Source organism: Bos taurus, chromosome 3 (assembly GCF_002263795.3).
Source record: "Bos taurus isolate L1 Dominette 01449 registration number 42190680 breed Hereford chromosome 3, ARS-UCD2.0, whole genome shotgun sequence".
NCBI classification, from domain to species: Eukaryota; Metazoa; Chordata; class Mammalia; order Artiodactyla; family Bovidae; genus Bos; species Bos taurus.
In genome coordinates, this window is record NC_037330.1 from 70798476 (window position 1) to 70818310 (window position 19835).

At 38.1% G+C, this 19835-nt stretch overlaps 1 protein-coding gene across 8 annotated transcripts in view; it reads left to right on the forward strand.

Moving 5' to 3' along the window:
• Positions 1-19397, forward strand: part of LRRIQ3 (leucine rich repeats and IQ motif containing 3) — a 209432-nt gene extending 190035 nt beyond the window's left edge. For all 8 annotated transcript variants that reach the window (XM_059884571.1, XM_059884568.1, XM_059884569.1 and 5 more), the window contains 2 exons: positions 11378-12107; positions 19088-19397. In XM_059884571.1, the coding sequence (XP_059740554.1) occupies positions 11378-12107; positions 19088-19244 (887 nt within the window). In that variant the 3' untranslated portion in view covers positions 19245-19397. The remainder of the gene's footprint in view (positions 1-11377; positions 12108-19087) is intronic.
• The last annotated feature ends 438 nt before the right edge of the window (positions 19398-19835 follow it).

The following is a 19835-nucleotide window of genomic DNA, read 5'->3' on the forward strand; positions in this document are numbered from 1 at the left end:
TCCAGCTGAGCTATTTCAAATTCTGAAAGATGTTGCTGTGAAAGTGCTTCACTCAATATGTCAGCACATTTGGAAACCTCAGCAGTGGCCACAGGACCTGAAAATGTCAGTTTTCATTCCAACCCCAAAGAAAGGCAATGCCAACGAATGCTCAAACTATCACACAATTGCACTCATCTCACACGCTAGTAAACTAATGCTCAAAATTCTCCAAGCCAGGCTTCAGCAACATGTGAATCATGAACTTCCAGATGTTCAAGCTGGTTTTAGAAAAGGCAGAGAAACCAGAGATCAAATTGCCAACATCTGCTGGATCATGGAAAAAGCAAGAGGGTTCCAGAAAAACATCTATTTCTGCTTTAATGACTATGCCAAAGCCTTTGGCCGTGTGGATCACAATAAACTGTGGAAAAGTCTGAAAGAGATGGGAATACCAGACCACCTGACCTGCCTCTTGAGAAATCTGTATGCAGGTCAGGAAGCAACAGTTAGAGCTGGACATGGAACAACAGACTGGTTCCAAATAGGAAAAGGAGTACATCAAGGCTGTTTTTTGTCACCCTGCTTATTTAACTTATATGCAGAGAACATCATGAGAAATGCTGGGATGGAGGAAACACAAGCTGGAATCAAGATTGCTGGGATAAATATCAATAACCTCAGATATGCAGATGACACCACCTTTATGGCAGAAAGTGAAGAAGAACTAAAGAGCCTCTTTTTTTTTTTTTAAACTTTACAATATTGTATTAGTTTTGGCAAATATTGAAATGAATCCACCACAGGTATACCTGTGTTCCCCATCCTGAACCCTCCTCCCTCCTCCCTCCCTATACCCTCCCTCTGGGTCGTCCCAGTGCACCAGCCCCAAGCATCCAGTATCGTGCATCGAACCTGGACTGGTAACTCGCTTCATACATGATATTATACATGTTTCAATGCTATTCTCCCAAATCTCCCCACCCTCTCCCTCTCCCACAGAGTCCATAAGACTGATCTATACATCAGTGTCTCTTTTGCTGTCTCGTACACAGGGTTATTGTTACCATCTTTTTAAATTCCATATATATGCGTTAGTATACTGTATTGGTGTTTTTCTTTCTGGCTTACTTCACTCTGTATAATAGGTTCCAGTTTCATCCGTCTCATTAGAACTGATTCAAATGTATTCTTTTTAATGGCTGAGTAATACTCCATTGTGTATATGTACCACTACTTTCTTATCCATTCATCTGCTGGTGGGCATCTAGGTTGCTTCCATGTCCTGGCTATTATAAACAGTGCTGTGATGAACATTGGGGTACACGTGTCTCTTTCCCTTCTGGTTTCCTCAGTGTGTATGCCCAGCAGTGGGATTGCTGGATCATAAGGCAGTTCTATTTCCAGTTTTTTAAGGAATCTCCACACTGTTCTCCATAGTGGCTGTACTAGTTTGCATTCCCACCAACAGTGTAAGAGGGTTCCCTTTTCTCCACACCCTCTCCAGCATTTATTGCTGGTAGACTTTTGGATCGCAGCCATTCTGACTGGCGTGAAATGGTACCTCATAGTGGTTTCGATTTGCATTTCTCTGATAATGAGTGATGTTGAGCATCTTTTCATGTGTTTGTTAGCCATCTGTATGTCTTCTTTGGAGAAATGTCTAGATCTTTGGCCCATTTTTTGATTGGGTCATTTATTTTTCTGGAGTTGAGCTGTAGGAGTTGCTTGTATATTTTTGAGATTAGTTGTTTGTCAGTTGCTTCATTTGCTATTATTTTCTCCCATTCTGAAGGCTGCCTTTTCACCTTGCTAATAGTTTCCTTTGTTGTGCAGAAGCTTTTAAGGTTAATTATGTCCCATTTGTTTATTTTTGCTTTTATTTCCAATATTCTGGGAGGTGGGTCATAGAGGATCCTGCTGTGATGTATGACGGAGAGTGTTTTGCCTATGTTCTCCTCTAGGAGTTTTATAGTTTCTGGTCTTACATTGAGATCTTTAATCCATTTTGAGTTTATTTTTGTGTATGGTGTCAGAAAGTGTTCTGGTTTCATTCTTTTACAAGTTGTTGACCAGTTTTCAAAGCACCACTTGTTAAAGAGATTGTCTTTAATCCATTGTATATTCTTGCCTCCTTTGTCAAAGATAAGGTGTCCATATGTGCATGGATGTATCTCTGGGCTTTCTATTTTGTTCCATTGATCAATATTTCTGTCTTTGTGCCAGTACCATACTGTCTTGATAACTGTGGCTTTGTAATAGAGCCTGAAGTCAGGTAGGTTGATTCCTCCAGTTCCATTCTTCTTTCTCAAGATCGCTTTGGCTATTTGAGGTTTTTTGTATTTCCATACAAATTGTGAAATTGTTTGTTCTAGCTCTGTGAAGAAACCGTTAGTAGCTTGATAGGGATTGCATTGAACCTATAAATTGCTTTGGGTAGTATACTCATTTTCACTATATTGATTCTTCCAATCCATGAACATGGTATATTTCTCCATCTATTAGTGTCCTCTTTGATTTCTTTCACCAGTGTTTTATAGTTTTCTATATATAGGTCTTTAGTTTCTTTAGGTAGATATATTCCTAAGTATTTTAGTCTTTCCGTTGCAATGGTGAATGGAATTGTTTCCTTAATTTCTCTTTCAGTTTTCTCATTATTAGTGTATAGGAATGCAAGGGATTTCTGTGTGATGATTTTATATCCTGCAACTTTACTATAATCATTGATTAGTTCTAGTGATTTTCTAGTGTAGTCTTTAGGGTTTTCTATGTAGAGAAAGGAGAGTGAAAAGGCTGGCTTAAAGCTCAACATTCAGAAAATGAAGATCATGGCATCCGGTCCCATCACTTCATAGCAAATAGATGGGGAAGTAGTGGAAAGAGTGACAGACTTTTTCTTTTTTTTTTTGGGTGGGGGGCTCCAGAATCACTACAGATATCGATTGCAGCCATGAAATAAAGAAATGCTTACTCCTTGGAAGAAAAGTTACAAGCAACCTAGACAGCATATTAAAAAGCAGAGACATTACTTTGCCAACAAAGGTCCACCTAGTCAAGGCTATGGTTTTTCCAGAATGTGAAAGTTGGACCGTGAAGAAGACTGAGCACCGAAGAATTGATGCTTTTGAACTATGGTGTTGGAGAAGAGTCTTGAGAGTCCCTTGGACTGCAAGGAGATCGAACATGTCTCTCATAAAGGAAATCAGTCCTGAATAGTCAGTGGAAGGACTGATGTTGAAGCTGAAACTCCAATATTTTGGCCCCCTGATGCGAAAAGCTGACTCATTTGAAAAGACCCTGATGCTGGGAAAGATGGAAGGTGAAAGAAGGGGACAACAGAAGATGAGATGGTTGGATGGCATCACCGACTCAATGGACATGAGTTTGAGTAGTCTCCGTGAGTTGGTGATGGACAGGGAGGCGTCGCGTGCTGCAATCCATGGGGTCGCAAAGAGTCAGACATGACTGAGCAACTGAACTGAACTTACCTCATATTGGTAAATGAGATAATTTGTTTAAAGGACTCAAAGCAGTTTGATATATAGTAATGATTCAGTAAACATTAACATATTCTTATGATTACTGGTCAGTAATATCTATCTCATGAAGTAATAAATGTAAATGGTAAAAATATTGCATAAGAAAGTAAGCCCAGCATGTGCACATAGTAAGGGCTCAATAGATGATTGCATTTATGTTACACAAGATACAATCTTTTTATAGGTGTTGACTCACATGGGGTCTTTTAAAATATTGGAAATAGCAGGAGATGAAGATAAGAAGTGTCTAAGTCCTGTTCAGAAGTTGTAACTTTTTAAGTGTAGGTTTTTTAAAGGGAATAATGAGAGATATGGGGAATACTGAAAGGAAAATGCAGTAAGAAGTAAGTGCAAATTTATCATCAGTAGCCTTCAAACCAAACTGGAGAGTGTCGAGCTGGCCTGTCCCTAGAAAAAAGAGTAGACACATATTTATTGAAAAATTGGACCAGACATTCTTTAAAGTGCTTAGTATAAATTGGTAAACAAAATAGGCATGGTTGTAACTTTCTTGAAGCCTCAGGGGTTTCTTAACCTAAGTTTTAACAAAAATATTTATTGTATTTCTACTAAGTCCTAGGCATTGTACTAAGATCTGTATTTAACTTAAACAATGAAGATCATACAGTGTTACTCGCCTCCTTCTTGTCTATCATTGGGCCGTATCCATGTAGCGAGGGTGATCATATATTTTTTTCCAAACTACGTCACTTCTGAAGCTAACCTTCACTAGGATGGTAGGCATAAAGTGGGACTATCCATGGCAAACCAGGGTGCATACATATACCAGTTTCCTTTACATATAGTGATTTCTTTAAGACTTACATACAAAGAGTCTGGGAAACATTTTTCCTCCTTAATTTTTGGTTTACCTAGTATATACTTGATCATTATTGATTTGCCAAGATTCTATCTATAGCTCTCTTGTCTTCCCTTGATTATGTTCATTCAGTTCAGTTTAGTCGTTCAGTCATGTCCGACTCTTTGCAACCCCATGAATCGCAGCACGCCAGGCCTCCCTGTCCATCACCAACCCCAGGAGTTCACTCAGACTCATGTCCATCAAGTCAGTGATGCCATCCAGCCATATCATCCTCTGTCGTCCCCTTCTCCTCCTGCCCCCAATCCCTCCCAGCATCAGAGTCTTTTCCAATAAGTCAGCTCTTCACATGAGGTGGCCAAAGTACTGGAGTTTCAGCTTTAGCATCAATCCTTCCAAAGAAATCCCAGGGCTGATCTCCTTCAGAATGGACTGGTTGGATCTCCTTGCAGTCCAAGGGACTCTCAAGAGTCTTCTCCAACAACACAGTTCAAAAGCATCAATTCTTCGGCGCTCAGTCTTCTTTACAGTCCAACTCTCACATCCATACATGACCACAGGAAAAACCATAGCCTTGACTAGATGGACCTTTGTTAAAGTAATGTCTCTGCTTTTCAATATGCTATCTAGGTTGGACATAGCTTTCCTTCCAAGGAGTAAGCATCTTTTAATTTCATGGCTGCAGTCACCATCTGCAGTGATTTTGGAGCCCAAAAAATAAAGTCTGACACTGTTTCCACTGTTTCCCCATCTAATTCTCATGTAGTGACGGGACTGGATGCCATGATCTTCGTTTTCTGAATGTTGAGCTTTAAGCCAACTTTTTCACTCTCCACTTTCACTTTCATCAAGAGGCCTTTTAGTTCCTCTTCACTTTCTGCCATAAGGGTGGTGTCATATGCATATCTGAGGTTATTGATATTTCTCCTGGCAATCTTGATTCCAGCTTGTGTTTCTTCCAGTCCAGGGTTTCTCATGATGTACTCTGCATATAAGTTAAATAAACAGGGTGACAATATACAGCCTTGACATACTCCCTTTCCTATTTGGAACCAGTCTGTTGTTCCATGTCCAGTTCTAACTGTTGCTTCCTGAGCTGCATACAGGTTTCTCAAGTGCAGGTCAGGTGGTCTGGTATTCCCATCTCTTTCAGAATTTCCCACATTATATTGTGATCCACACAGTCAAAGGCTTTGGCATAGTCAATAAAGCAGAAATAGATGTTTTCCTGGAACTCTCTTGCTTTTTCCATGATCCAGGGGATGTTGGCAATTTGATCTCTGGTTCCTCTGCCTTTTCTAAAACTAGCTTGAACATCAGGAAGTTCATGGTTCACATATTGCTGAAGCTTGGCTTGGAGAATTTTGAGCATTACTTTACTAGCATGTGAGATGAGTGCAATTGTGCAGTAGTTTGAGCATTCTTTGGCATTGCCTTTCTTTGGGATTGGAATGAAAACTGACCTTTTCCAGTCCTGTGGCCACTGCTTAGTTTTCCAAATTTGCTGGCATATTGAGTGCAGCACTTTCACAGCATCATCTTTCAGGATTTGAATTAGCTCAACTGGAATTCTATCACCTCCACTAGCTTTGATCGTAGTGATGCTTTCTAAGGCCCACTTGACTTCACATTTCAGGATGTCTGGCTCTATGTTCATTAGTTAGTTAGTTAGTTCAGTTGCTCAGTCGTGTCCGACTCTTTGCGACCCCATGAATCGTAGCACGCCAGGCCTCCCTGTCCATCACCAACTCCCGGAGGTCACTCAAACTCATGTCCATCGAGTTGGTGATGCCATCCAACCATCTCATCCTCTGTCGTCCCCTTCTTCTCCTGCCCCCAATCACTCCCAGCATCAGAGACTTTTCCAGTGAATCAACTCTCCGCATGAGGTGGCCAAAGTATTAGAGTTTCAGATTATGTTCATAGTTATACATAAAAATCTCTGTGCTATTGATTCCCAAATGTTTATCTCCCTATCTTTCAGCATTTAGATTTTGTTCACGTACCTTCTTGCTTACTGGACATTTCTAGCAACTAACTTCTGATAAAAGCTGCTGACCTTATATTTTGTAAAAGCAAATTTCACATTTCTTTTTTTAACGTCTGCATCTTTGATTATGAAATTATTTTTTCCTGGGAATGCCTTGTTTCCTATTCTCTTACCTATACATTTTGCAAGTTCATTATATTTTCCAACATACCCAAAACATGAGCTTTATAATAATACAAATATAAAATAATGTCTTTCCTTAAGAGTAAACTGTTACTTTCTCCAGAACATTTTTGCTGACAACCACCTACCTTACCCAAATGTCTTTCTTCAGTGATTATTAGGCTCCTGTGTATACTTTTGTTTTAACACATGCAAGAATCCTTAGAAGTTGTCTCATTTATATATTTGCCTTACCCGCCAGACTTACAATTTTTTCTTATACTGTAGAATTCCTGAGAGTCAGCATTATTTTCATTTTTTCAAGACCCTGAATCATAGTACCCACATATTTATTTAACTAAGTCAAATTGAACTTTTTATTTGTAAAACTATAGTCAAAGGACCTGATCTTGTTTTCTCTTTTATAGTTCTGGCACTCAAAAACTGTGCCTGGAAAAAATTCCACAAATCATTCATGTCTTGCCTATAGCAGTTAGAAATGCATGTTAGAAATAGTTGGAAGATTATATTGGGTGAGAAAACAAGTATAAAATCATGCAAGGTTTTGTAGGCTATGGCAAGGAACTTGAATTTTATCATGAAGACATACGTAAGTCATAGATCTTTAAACCCACAATTTTAAGAGATTTCTCTGGCTTGATCACTGTGTGGGATGTATGTTGAAAAATGCAGAGACTACTTAAGAAGACCTTGCAAATAGTCAAAGTAAGAGTTAATAAAAACCTGAAGTAGGGTGATAGCAAGGAAATGAAGCAAAAAATCAGTTAATTTGAGCTATATTTTTGAGATAAAATCTATAAGACTGATTGATAAAACTAAATAAGCTATTAGGTATTATTTGTTGAGATAGGGAGGGTTAATTTTTAGAGGCAATTGATTACTGGTAGCAAATGAGATCTTTTGAATGTGTTTTGAATGTGCCAAGTTTGAAAAATACATATAAGACTTTCAACTTGAAATGATAAAATTGAGAGTTCTCAGCATAGAAGCTGATATTTAAGGCCATGAGTGATTCACTCCAGCATAGAAAGTGGAGATTGGAAGGGGACATAGTATTAAATCTTCAACCACTCCAGAAATTTGATGAAAAGTAAGAGTCTGCAAACAAAACTGCTGCTGCTGCTGCTAAGTCACTTCAGTCGTGTCCGACTCTGTGTGACCCCATAGACGGCAGCCCACCAGCCTCCCCCGTCCCTGGGATTCTCCAGGCAAGAACACTGGAGTGGGTTGCCATTTCCTTCTCCAATGCATGAAAGTGAAAAGTGAAAGTGAAGTCGCTCAGTCGTGTCTGACCCTCAGTGACCCCATGGACTGCAGCCTTCCAGGCTCCTCTGTCCACGGGATTTTCCAGGCAAGAGTACTGGAGTGGGATGCCATTGCCTTATGAGAGCTTTAGACAATATAAGGGAGGACAAGATATCTTCATGATACCAGGAGAGTTTTAGAGAATCTAGAAATCATGAAATATGAAAAAATGTTTTTCAAAAAGGACAAGTGATCAACTCTGTTAAATGCCATTGAAAGTTCAATAAAGATTAGAACAGAAAAAAACGGTGTCCTTTATACTTACCACCACAGAAGCTTTTGTTAGGGAGAGCTTCAACAAGTGGGTGAGAACAGTAGAGTTAAAATCCATATATAAATGAAAATGGTAAATTGACGAGTTACTAAAAGGTGAATACAACAACATAGTACAGGGAGACAACTTTCTCAATAGTTTTCATTCTAAAATTGAATAGGAAAAATGGAATGGTAACTAGAGGGCCATGAGGGTCATTTGTGGTTTTTGCATTGATGGTGATAGAGGTGGTTATGGTTGTTTAAACATGGCTGTGAATGATCCAGTAGAGAGGAATGATAAAGGAGAAAGCTAATATAATCATAGAAGCAAAGCTACTGGGGGATCGGTCCAAAGCATGTGTGAAGAATTTCAGGGTAGAAGAAGATGCATGAATATACAGACAAGTTTATATATTTGGTTATGGAAACATGAGAGCACTTTTATCACTTGACTTCTATTAATATTTTTCCTATAATGAGTGAGATGAATTATACAGTCTTGAAATAAAATACATATACAAAGAAGGTTTTCCTGTGCTTTCTATGTTAAGTGTCCAGTGGATGTTGAGGGGTGTGAAAAAGTACCTTGCTGTCTTTTCCCTATTCATTACTAAATTATATGGCTATTTGAACATAATACCATTGATGGAATCAAAGAGATAAGATAAACTCCTTGTTTTCCATATAAAATATAACAACAACAAAAAAACCACCCTAACATTGTTCTTACTCTTTGTCAGGCATTGTTCTAATAATTATATATACCTTGTTGGCCTTCTTTATCTTAACTCATTTAATCCAGTTAGAACCCTATAAATTGGGAACCCTATAAATTAGGTATTATTATATCCATTCACAGTTATCATACTAAAGTCCAAAGAAGTAAATAACTTGCCTACACTTAGTAAATCCTTGGTGGCTCAGACAGTAAAGTATCTACCTGCAATGCAGGAGACTTGGGTTCAATCCCTGGGTCAGGAAGATCGCACTCCAGTATGCTTCCTGGAAAATTCCAAGGACAGAGGAGCCTGGCAGACTATGGTTCATGGAGTCACAAAGATTCACACATGACTGAGCCACTAACACACACACACACAATTTCATAGGCTAGAAGTGAGAGGATTAATACAACTATTTGGGGGAAGGGGAGGAAATTTCCAGAAATTGGGCCACCACTCACTTTTTGGGCTTTTATGATCAGCCTCAGAGCTGTCATGGTGCCTACAGGAGTGTCATTTAGCTTAATGATGTATTACAGTGAAGGTATAATGAGGCTCAAGGTCTGCTAGAAGTTGAATCTTCAGCCATCTTGGGCCTAGTAGGTTCTAACCAGTTTTTATGTTTCCTCATGAGCTATGTCATTCTTTTAAAGATTGTTCCCTGCCCCTTTCTCTCCTGTGATAGACTTGCGATTGGTGTCCAGAAGGGGGAATACAGCCTGGTAGGACTGAGCTCATAACCTGTGGGATCTGATCCTATCTCTAAGTAGATAGTGCTAGAATTAAGTTGAATTGTAGGACACCCAGCTGGTGTCAGAGTATTGCTTGGGAGTATGGGAAAACTCCACCACACACAAATCAGAATTGGCAACCAGAACCTTTAGGAACATTGTGTTTTCTAGCCCTGACCTTTAATTCTTGGCCACCTTTCTCATGTCAAGCTATCCGCATAAAATTAAATTTATGCGTACAAGTGCCTTTTCTAGGTAGTCATTCCAGACCATACCCTGCTTGCTCTAGACTTGAAATTCTGGCTTTCATCCCTCTGAGTCTCTAGTGCCTTGCTATGGACTCAACCCTTAATACTTATTTCTGGACACTTTGGCTTTGTATCCTGGTGGGTTACTTTTTCCACTTGCTAGCTCTAGAATCTGCTTCCTTTTCTAATGTTAATATTCCTGAGGCCTTTAGTGATAATCCTTCCTGTCCACTTCTTTCCTACTGCCTGACTAGCCCACAGGCTCTGCCATTCTTCATGGCCACCTTAACTTCCATAAATGCTCCACCATAAAATTTGGCATTATGACATATGAAACTTTAAGAGAATCTTCCATTAGAAGATTAAAAGATTAGAAAAGATAGAACCCTCATAGATGAGAGTAAGCAGCGATGCAGTTTTAATAGAGAGCAATAATCAATCAACTATGGGAAACATTTTTTCTGAAGATTAATCAGCATTTTTTCACCTATATTTGCTACCTGAGCCTCACTTCATCCACCGGCTTGTCAGAAAATAAATAATGAACAATAATGTGATTCATTTAGATTGATATATTGGATGGATTGGCTATGATAAAAAAATAAACCTAGAAATGTATGTTGATCAAACATAATTACCTTTTATTTCTGGCTTCCATAAGAGTCCAAGTTGGATAATCCTGGTCACTGAGTACTTTTTTGAAAAATCAGGTATTCAGGGAGCCAGAGTCCGTTGATCTACCATCTTCTAGCACTTTATCCTCATCTCTGTGCAGTGGGGTCAGAAGTAGAAAGAAAATACAGAAGAAGCACATTTGTGTCTTAATAGCCTTGGTCCAGATATTACCCATATAACTTTTATGCACACTGTCCTGGAGAAGACTTAATCTCATGGCCACACATAAGAATAGAGGAAGCTGAGAGATTTTGTTTCTTTGCGTGTTCAATGAAGAGAAAAACAATTTTGATGGCAGCTATTAGTTTTCACTAGAGTTAAGAAAAATAAGGTAAAATGAATTACAAAGTCTTTTACAAATGTGAGATAATAATTATTGTTGTTTGGTTGCTAAATCGCATCTGACTTTGTGTAATCCCACAGATGGCAGCCTGCCATATTCCTTTGTCTATGGAATTCTCTAGGCAAGAATACTAGAATGGGTTGCCATTTTCTTCTCCAGTGGGTCTTTCCGACCCAGGGATTGAACCCACATCTCCTGCATTGCAGGTGGATTCTTGTACTACTGAGCTACCAGGGAATCCCAAGATAATAATAACTATATGTAAAAATGATATGTATAATTACATACTTAGTATAAGATAAAATGCTGCTACTGAGTCAGAGCAAGTTTAATAATTGTGAGAAATAATAAAGGAAATACAGTAATCTCTGTATTTCTTTGTTAAAATGTTCCAATAGTGATTTTTCTCTCCAAAATCATGATTAAATCACAAACTGAAAAGGAATATCAGTTGGGAAAATGTTTCTTAATAAGGTAAATAGTAGGTTCTTTTCAACTTTATTAATGTAGCTTTCAAAACATTTGGGACAGAAAATAAACTGTGCTTAACACTTGTGTAATGGATTATATTTGTCTGTTGTGTGATGTAGGTCAGAAAGAGTCTGAAGATGAAACTGAGGATGAAGAATTGGATGTCAGTTTTAGGATATCAGTGTTCAAACTACCCATACATACTTTAGATTCATTGAGATATGCTGCACTATTGAGAGCAAAAGAACAAGATTATTTTCCTACGTATGCCCAGCCATTTTCTCCTGCTCATCAAAAGCCAGTAGTTAAAATAAAAGACAAGCTGATGGGAAAGAAAATAAGAAGAGAGTTTTTGGCAACACACAGAGCTGGTATGAAACTCCAACCACTTTGTGATGTTGATAAATATTTCTCAGAACAAAAGAAGCAGGAAAGCAGTAAAAATAAAGTAACAGCTGTAAGCATGGCACAAATGGCCCAAGAACGAAGTAGAATAAATATTAGAGAAAATTTAAATAATAAAATATATGCTACACATAAACTGACTGCAAGAGATGATGAGATAATTCAGGATGGTTTACAACAACTTTATCAGGATAGATCCAGCTACCTTGAGAAAGTTAAAGAGAGAAGAGCTCAGTTCCTGGAAGAAAAAAAACAAAAGGCTAAAGACCGCTTATTAATTCAGAACCTAAATAATGAGCGCACTCTTTTGACCAAAGGAATGATTGCAATTGACAGATTGAAGAATAAGCAGGCTGCCTTGAAAGAGAAAAGTCTGATTGTTCAGCAAAAACTGGCAACTGAAAAGTACCAAAGGGATTTACTTAAACAAATGAAGGAAATTAGGTAGGTACAGTTTTTATATAATAGTAGCTTTCAAGTTGTCAGGGAGGAGGAAATTTGCCTCTGCCTTCTAGGTTCTCCTGGCTGGTTTAAGAATTAAATTGATATAAGAGTAATGGAGAAAATCAAACAGAAGTTTAATAACATCTATACATGGGAGAGACCCAGGAAAACTGAGTACCCCCCAATAGCTGAAGCCATCACCATAAATATCATCTTCAGCTAAATATAAAAGGAGATATTGGGGACAGAGAACCAATTATGAGAAGTTACCAGGAAAAGCACAGTGAAAAAAGGTAAGGTTGACAGATCTCAGTCATTGTCTTCTCCATCAAGTTTCTAGAGCTTTGGTCATCCACCTCTTCCTCAACTTAGAGTTGTAGGAAAGCTCAAAGAGATGGAAAGACACATAATACTAAAGGGTACACGAGACAGGACCCCAGTGATTTTTTTACCCTTTCTTACCCTTGTATATTCTTCACACAGGATTGTTCATCTTTTTTTTCTGATATTAGATTGAGTCTTGTCAGCCATTTTTATCCTGGTGATATTTTAAGTGGTCAAACCATGAATACATATGTTTAAGGCTTATCTAGAAATACATAAAGATCATGAAAGTGAAAAGTGAAAGTGTTAGTCCCTCAGTCATGTCTGACTCCTTGCGACTCCATGGACTATAGCCCGCCAGACTCTTCTCTCCATGGTATTCTGCAGGCAAGAACACTGGAGTGAGTCGCCATTTTCTTCTCCAGGAGAACTTCTTGACCCAGAGATCAAACTCCCAAGTCTCCTGCATAACTGCTTATTTCATTTACATTTTTAAATGCTATTGTTTTCAAAAGTCGTCTGTACTACAAAGAAGTATAAAATAAACAGAAAGCATTTGTCTTTTCCTCAGTTCAGTTCAGTTGCTCAGTCATGTCTGACTTTTTGCAACCCCATGAATCGCAATATGCCAGGCCTCCCTGTCCATCACCAACTCCCAGAGTTTATGCAAACTCATGTCCATCGAGTCGGTGATGCCATCCAGCCATCTCATTCTCTGTTGTCCCCTTCTCCTCCTGCTCATAATCCCTCCCAGCATCAGGGTCTTTTCCAATGAGTCAACTCTTCACATGAGGTGGCCAAAGTATTAGAGTTTCAGCTTTAGCATCGGTCCTTCCAATGAACACCCAGGACTGATCTCCTTTAGAATGGACTGGTTGGAGCCCCTTGCAGTCCAAGGGACTCTCAAGAGTCTTCTCCAACCACCACAGTTCAAAAGCATCAATTCTTCGGCACTCAGCTTTCTAAACAGTCCAACTCTCACATCCATACATGACCACGGGAAAAACTATAGCCTTGACTAGACAGACCATTGTTGGCAAAGTAATGTCTCTGCTTTTTAATATGCTATCTAGGTTGCTCATAACTTTCCTTCCTAGAAGTATGCATCTTTTAATTTCATGGCGGCAGTCACCATCTGCAGTAATTGTGGAGCCCCCAAAAATAAAGTCTGACACTGTTTCCACTGTTTCACCATCCATTTCCCATGAAGTGATGGGACCAGATGCTGTGATCTTCGTTTTCTGAATGTTGAGCTTTAAGCCAACTTTTTCACTCTCCACTTTCACCTTCATCAAGAGGCTTTTTAGTTCCTCTTCACTTTCTGCCATAAGGGTAGTGTCATGTGCATATCTGAGGTTATTGATATTTCTCCCGGCAATCTTGATTCCAGCTTGTGCTTCTTCCAGTCCAGCGTATCTCATGATGTACTCTGCATATAGGTTAAATAAACAGGGTGGCAATATACAGCCTTGACATACTCCTTTTCTATTTGGAACCAGTCTGTTGTTTGATGTCCAGTTCTAACTGTTGCTTCCTGACCTGCATATAGGTTTCTCAGGAGGCAGGTCAGGTGATCTGGTATTCCCATCTCTTTCAGAATTTCCCACAGTTTATTGTGATCCACACAGTCAAAGGCTTTGTCATAGTCATTAAAGCAGAAATAGATGTTTTTTTGGAACTCTCTTGCTTTTTCCATGATCCAGCAGATTTTGGCAATTTGATCTCTGGTTCCTCTGCCTTTTCTAAAACCAGCTTGAACATTTGGAAGTTCTTGGTTCACGTATTGCTGAATCCTGGCTTGGAGAATTTTGAGCATTACTTTACTAGCGTATGAGATGAGTGCAATTGTATGGTAGTTTGAGCATTCTTTGACGTTGTCTTTCTTAGGGATTGGAATGAAAACTGACCTTTTCCAGTCCTGTGGCCACTGCTGAGTTTTCCAAATTTGCTGGCATATTGAGTGCAGCATTTTGACACCATCATCTTTCAGGATTTGAAATAGCTCAACTGGAATTCCATCACCTCCACTAGCTTTGTCTTTTCCTAGTTATAAGCAAATTTATAACTATTTACTGAGGTACTTTATATCTTTTTAAGTATGAAAAATATTTTATATTTTCTCCTCCAAATTTTACAAATATTTTCCTTAATGTATACCATGTTGGGGAGGGGGAGAAAGATTTGGAGACAAATTTTTATAATTTAATAGAAAATATATTTTGGAGGAACGAATGAAAAGAGAATGAAAGCTGGTCTCTTATATCAAAATACAAGTCTAGCACAAATCAGTGTTAAAGAAAATTTAATCAACTTAATTTTATTACATAAAATTGAATATCTGGCCAGCATTAATTTGTAGAAGATACAGAGTCAAGTAAGCTTCCTGATGTGTATTAACTGAATTATCTCTTCTTGTAAGCTGCTGCAAAGATATCCTTGAAAGCACACAGGAATAATGCAATGTTCTGATTATGTCAGTAATGTTTCCTAAAAGGCATTATGAGTCTTATTATAAACATTTTCAAATAAAGATTGAGTATCAGTGTGCAGAAAAAAGCTGTGACTCAAATAAGTAAAATCTGTGTAACGACTTCAGAAGTTTTTCACTTTTTTTTTTGGCCAGTTGAGTCTTCATTAATGTATCAAACACCACTAAAAGCATTCTAATGAATCTCAATAGCTAGCAAAGTCATTACTGAGAATATAGCTTCATGATCCTGTTCTGGAATGAGTAAAAATGAATGAAGAAAGGGGAACTGCAAAGCTCTAGTTTAGGAAGTTGATAAAATACCCACAGGAGTGTTTAAGAATGAATTTAAAAGAGTCTTTAAAATGAAAGGAGTTTTATATCAGGTAAAAGCCTGGTCGTAAGTTTCCCCAAATATTCTTGTCCCTACTCTAAAAAAAGTGATGACACTGCTCAGGGCAGATTTTGTACTCATTTTAGAGTAGAGTATCATTTAGCTTGGAAGATCTGGCACCTAAGGTAGTTATCCAGTTACATCATCTTCTTCTTGTCCTTAATTTTTGTCATCAGTTGACCTCCTGTCATTCCCTGTAGTCTTTCTATGTTGATGCATGAAGCTTTCCTTTATCTAGCTTCTGCCTTTGTCACAGTTAACTTTGGAATTCATAAGAACAGTTCTCTTAATTGCCTAACCTAAACATTTTTGAATCCCAACAGCCTTTTAACTCATTTCCACAATCATACAAGTGCCCCCTTATCTCTTGGAACTGCCCCACCTCTTAAATTTTAAATTACTGTATATTTATTTATGACTAAAATCTTTTATATTTTCAATTCTTTTTTTCCTTTCCTTTCCCCACATGTATTCTTCAAATATATTATGACACTCACTCCTCAAATAGCCCTTCTTATAGACTTTCTAATGTAGCTTCCTGGAATATTACATTGAATTCTTTTTCCCATTTCATCAGTGTCTCTGATGTCCTTTCCTTTCATTGCCTCCACCATGCTAACCACCTCAGCCCGTACATTGGAACAGTCCAGTTATGTCTCTTCGGTTTTTGTATTCAGGTAAAAATGGCTGGAAGGCATCAGTGACTTGTAAATTTATGCTGATTTCAATTCTGTGGCCTCCAACTTTAGCAGTTCTCTCAAGTGCTTGCTCTTTCTCTCATTACCTACAAAAGATTTCAAACTTCATCAGCTATAGAGCTTCCTCTGCAAATGCCACCTCTGACCTTTCCTCCGCAGCAAGTCACTCACTTTATCCCAAAGGAATTTTAATCCTTCAAGCTTGAATTTGTTTCACTTTCTCTTGCACTATCTATAAAATTCTGTGTGCATGCATCCTAAGTCACTTCAGTGGTATCACAACTCTTTGCAACCCTATGGACTGTAGCCCACCTGGCTCCTCTGTCCACAGGATTCTCCAGGCAAGAATACTGGAATGGGTTGCCATGCCCTCCACCAGGGGATCTTTCCAATCCAGGGGTCAAACCCACATCTCTTAAGTTGCCTGCATTAGCAAGCAGGTTCTTTACCACTGGCACCACCTGGGAAGCCCATAAGATTCTACATATCCTATATTTATTGTTTCATGGTTCCTATGTTCCTGTTTATAATTCCTCTGTTTTTGCTCTTAGTTAGTCTTGAAATGGGTAATGCAAGACCTCTGTGCTAGGCAGAATTATGGCCCCCAAGAAGATACCATGCCCTGATCCCTAGGACTATGAATAGGATAAGATACGGGAGTGGGTAGCTATTCTCTTCTCCAGAGGATCTTCCTATCCCAGGTCTCCTGCATTGCAGGCAAATTCTTTACCATCTGAGCCACCAAGGATGACCACTGTTCGGGGAGGAGATGGAATTTCCTCTTTCCCCGTTAGTTCCTTTTGGCTGGCGATTAAAATAGCATAAGATAGATTGACAGGAGAAAATCAAGTTACATGTACAAAGGGAATCCACATAAGCATGAAAAATTCCAAAGACATCAAGGCAGATACACCGTAACTTGCCTTGATGTCTTTGGAAATCTTCATATGTGTGTGTGTGTGTGTGTGTGTATATATATATATACATATATATATATATATATATACTCACACTCTAGACTGAGGAGAAGAGGGTAGGGGCCTGAGGTTTCAAGGAAGTAAGGTCATTCACAGGAAGACCCAAAAGAGTTAATGTTTGATAAAAAATGTTTACAGGGCCATCCAAAAACAATAGTTGCAGACTAAATTTTGATCAAATGGGCTTTGCTAGGTTCCTCCCTGTCTACAATATCTAACACTTTATTGTAGTTATCTATGATGACAGCTTCTTCCTGGAACATACCCTCAATTTTAAATTCTTTTAGGCAATAAGGGGAAAGTTCAGAGATTATTTTGGGCCTAGATGGTTTTTAGCTCAAAATAATTCTCGTACCAGAGTGGCACATCTTGGGAAACCTGGCTTTGTCCCCATCAATACTATACTGTGGATGTGCTACCTTATGTGGTAAAGGGACTCTGCACCTGTAATTGAGGTTTGACCTTAAAATAGGAAGATTATTCTGGATTATTCAGGTGGGCCCAATATATCTCATGAGTCTTTAAATGCGGAAGCAGAAGAGAAAGTCAAGAGACTCAAAGTAGAAGGAAGATTTGACACAACATTGCTGACTTGAAAATGAGAGGAGTCATGTAGGAAGAATGAGAAGGAAATGAATTCTGACAACTAGCAATCTTGGAAAGAGGACCCCAAGACCTGAATGAGAACCATACCATGGTTAACACCTTATTAAATGTTGGGTACACCAGGATTTTAAATGCATTAATTCATTTAGTCCTTCACTAAATCCTATGAGTTGAATTATTCCCTTTTAAAAGATGAAGAAAATGAGGTAGAGAGAACTTAAGTAACATTCAAAATCATGTGGTCAATAAGTTGCAGACTTTCTAGACTTAGGCCTCTCTTCCACTCCCCAAATCCATGTTTCTGAGTATACTTAAATATAAATATATGTATAATAATATATATTTCATTGATATATTCATATACCTTTATTTCTCTTTACCTTCTAAATGTCTCATAATTATACCTTATTTATCTTTGTTTCAAGCATCTAGGGATAGTACGGAGAAGGCAATGGCACCCCACTCCAGTACTCTTGCCTGGAAAATCCCGTGGACAGAGGAGCCTGGTAGGCTGCAGTAAATGGGGTCCCTAGGAGTCGGACACGACTGAGCAACTTCACTTTCACTTTTCACTTTCATGCATTGGAGAAGGAAATGGCAATCCACTCCAGTGTTCTTGCCTGGAGAATCCCAGGGACGGGGGAGCCTGGTGAGCTGCCGTCTATGGGGTCGCACAGAGTTGGACACGACTGAAGCGACTTAGCAGCAGCAGCAGCAGCAGCAGGGATAGTGTCAAACATTATAGTATATAACTCTTGAATGAATGAGTATTAATGAAATAATTCTCCTAAGGCTGATGGCATTTCTCAGATTTGCCTGAGTAATCTGGTTCATATTTCTCTAACATAGTAAGAGTCTTTATTGGTCTGCTAGGGCTACCATAGCAAAATATCACATATTAGGTTATTTAAGCAACAGCAATTTGTTTTCTCAAGTCGTGGAGAGTAGAAGTCCAAGATGAAGATGTTTTTAGGTTTGGCTTCCCCTGAGGCCTTTCTCCTTGGTTTGAAGATGGCTACCTTCTCACTGTGTCCTCACGTAACCTTTGTTTTATGTGTGTGTATCATTGATGTCCCCTCATAGTCTTATAAGGACACCTCTAAAAGACCTTTCTCCAAATACAGTCACATTCTAAGGTACTGTGGGTTAGTATTTCAACATGTGAATTTGTGGAGTACTGTCCACAGATAGCGTCCTAGATAGAGCTTGGATTTAGTGAGGCTTAAGTAAAAATTCTGCAAATCATGGCAGGGTCTGGTTTAGATGCCACTTTGGGAATCTAAGCCAGTGTTTTTAAGAATTCTCAGTTACAGCTAATAGAAAACTTAGAAATATTAGCCAAAAATGAATATTATTTAATGATATAATAAAATTTTATTCAGTAAGTGGAGCTTTATTTTTCTCCCATTTGTATGTATCTATTTTGAAGATCTAATTATAGTTACAGTTTGATTGATTGTTATGGTTTTAGCTGTTTAAAAGTATCTCATTCTGTTACCTTTCTTTTTTCTTAGGGCTCAAGAAATACATAAAAGACACTGTGAAGAAAAGTTTGTTTATGATATGATTGCCTTTCAGAAAGCTTGTGAAAGACTTCAAGATGCTAGAACAAAAGCTGCAATTGTGAAAAAGAATTTAGTCACTAAGGTTCCTGATGGAATGACAAAGTGAACTGAAGCCAGATCACATTCTGTGGTCATTTTGAATTATGGCCATTGTTTAGTTAAAGGACTTTGAAATAATACTGTGAAAGAAAAAGTGCTCTATGTCACAAGATTGATTTGTATATATATCTTCTAAAATATAAAGAAAAATTAAAATGTATATCTTCTTGATCATAATTTAACTTAAATCACACTGACTTGGCACACCTAAAGATTCCTTATATATCTAGATATCCAGAGAACAATGAAAGCTGACTTAATTTATTGCAGGAATTATTGCAAAGCCATTACTTTTATTGTTTCATATCATGAGTTCAGCAATTTGTAATCTATTTACAGCTTCTATGGCAACCTTTGAATAGTTTTTGTGGTCCCAGCTGTTGACTTTTATTAAGACACTGTATTCTTTGATCAATTTCATAGCCTGCTTTCATATATTAAATTATATTTCATGTTTATTTTATTAAAACAATTTCTTTTCTCAAAATAAAAGTTTCACCATTATATTGGTGACTTGTGTTCTTATAAGAATTCAGAAAATATAAATTGAAAAGGAATATTAAATATTTGTAATAACTTTCTAGAAGACTGTAAGATT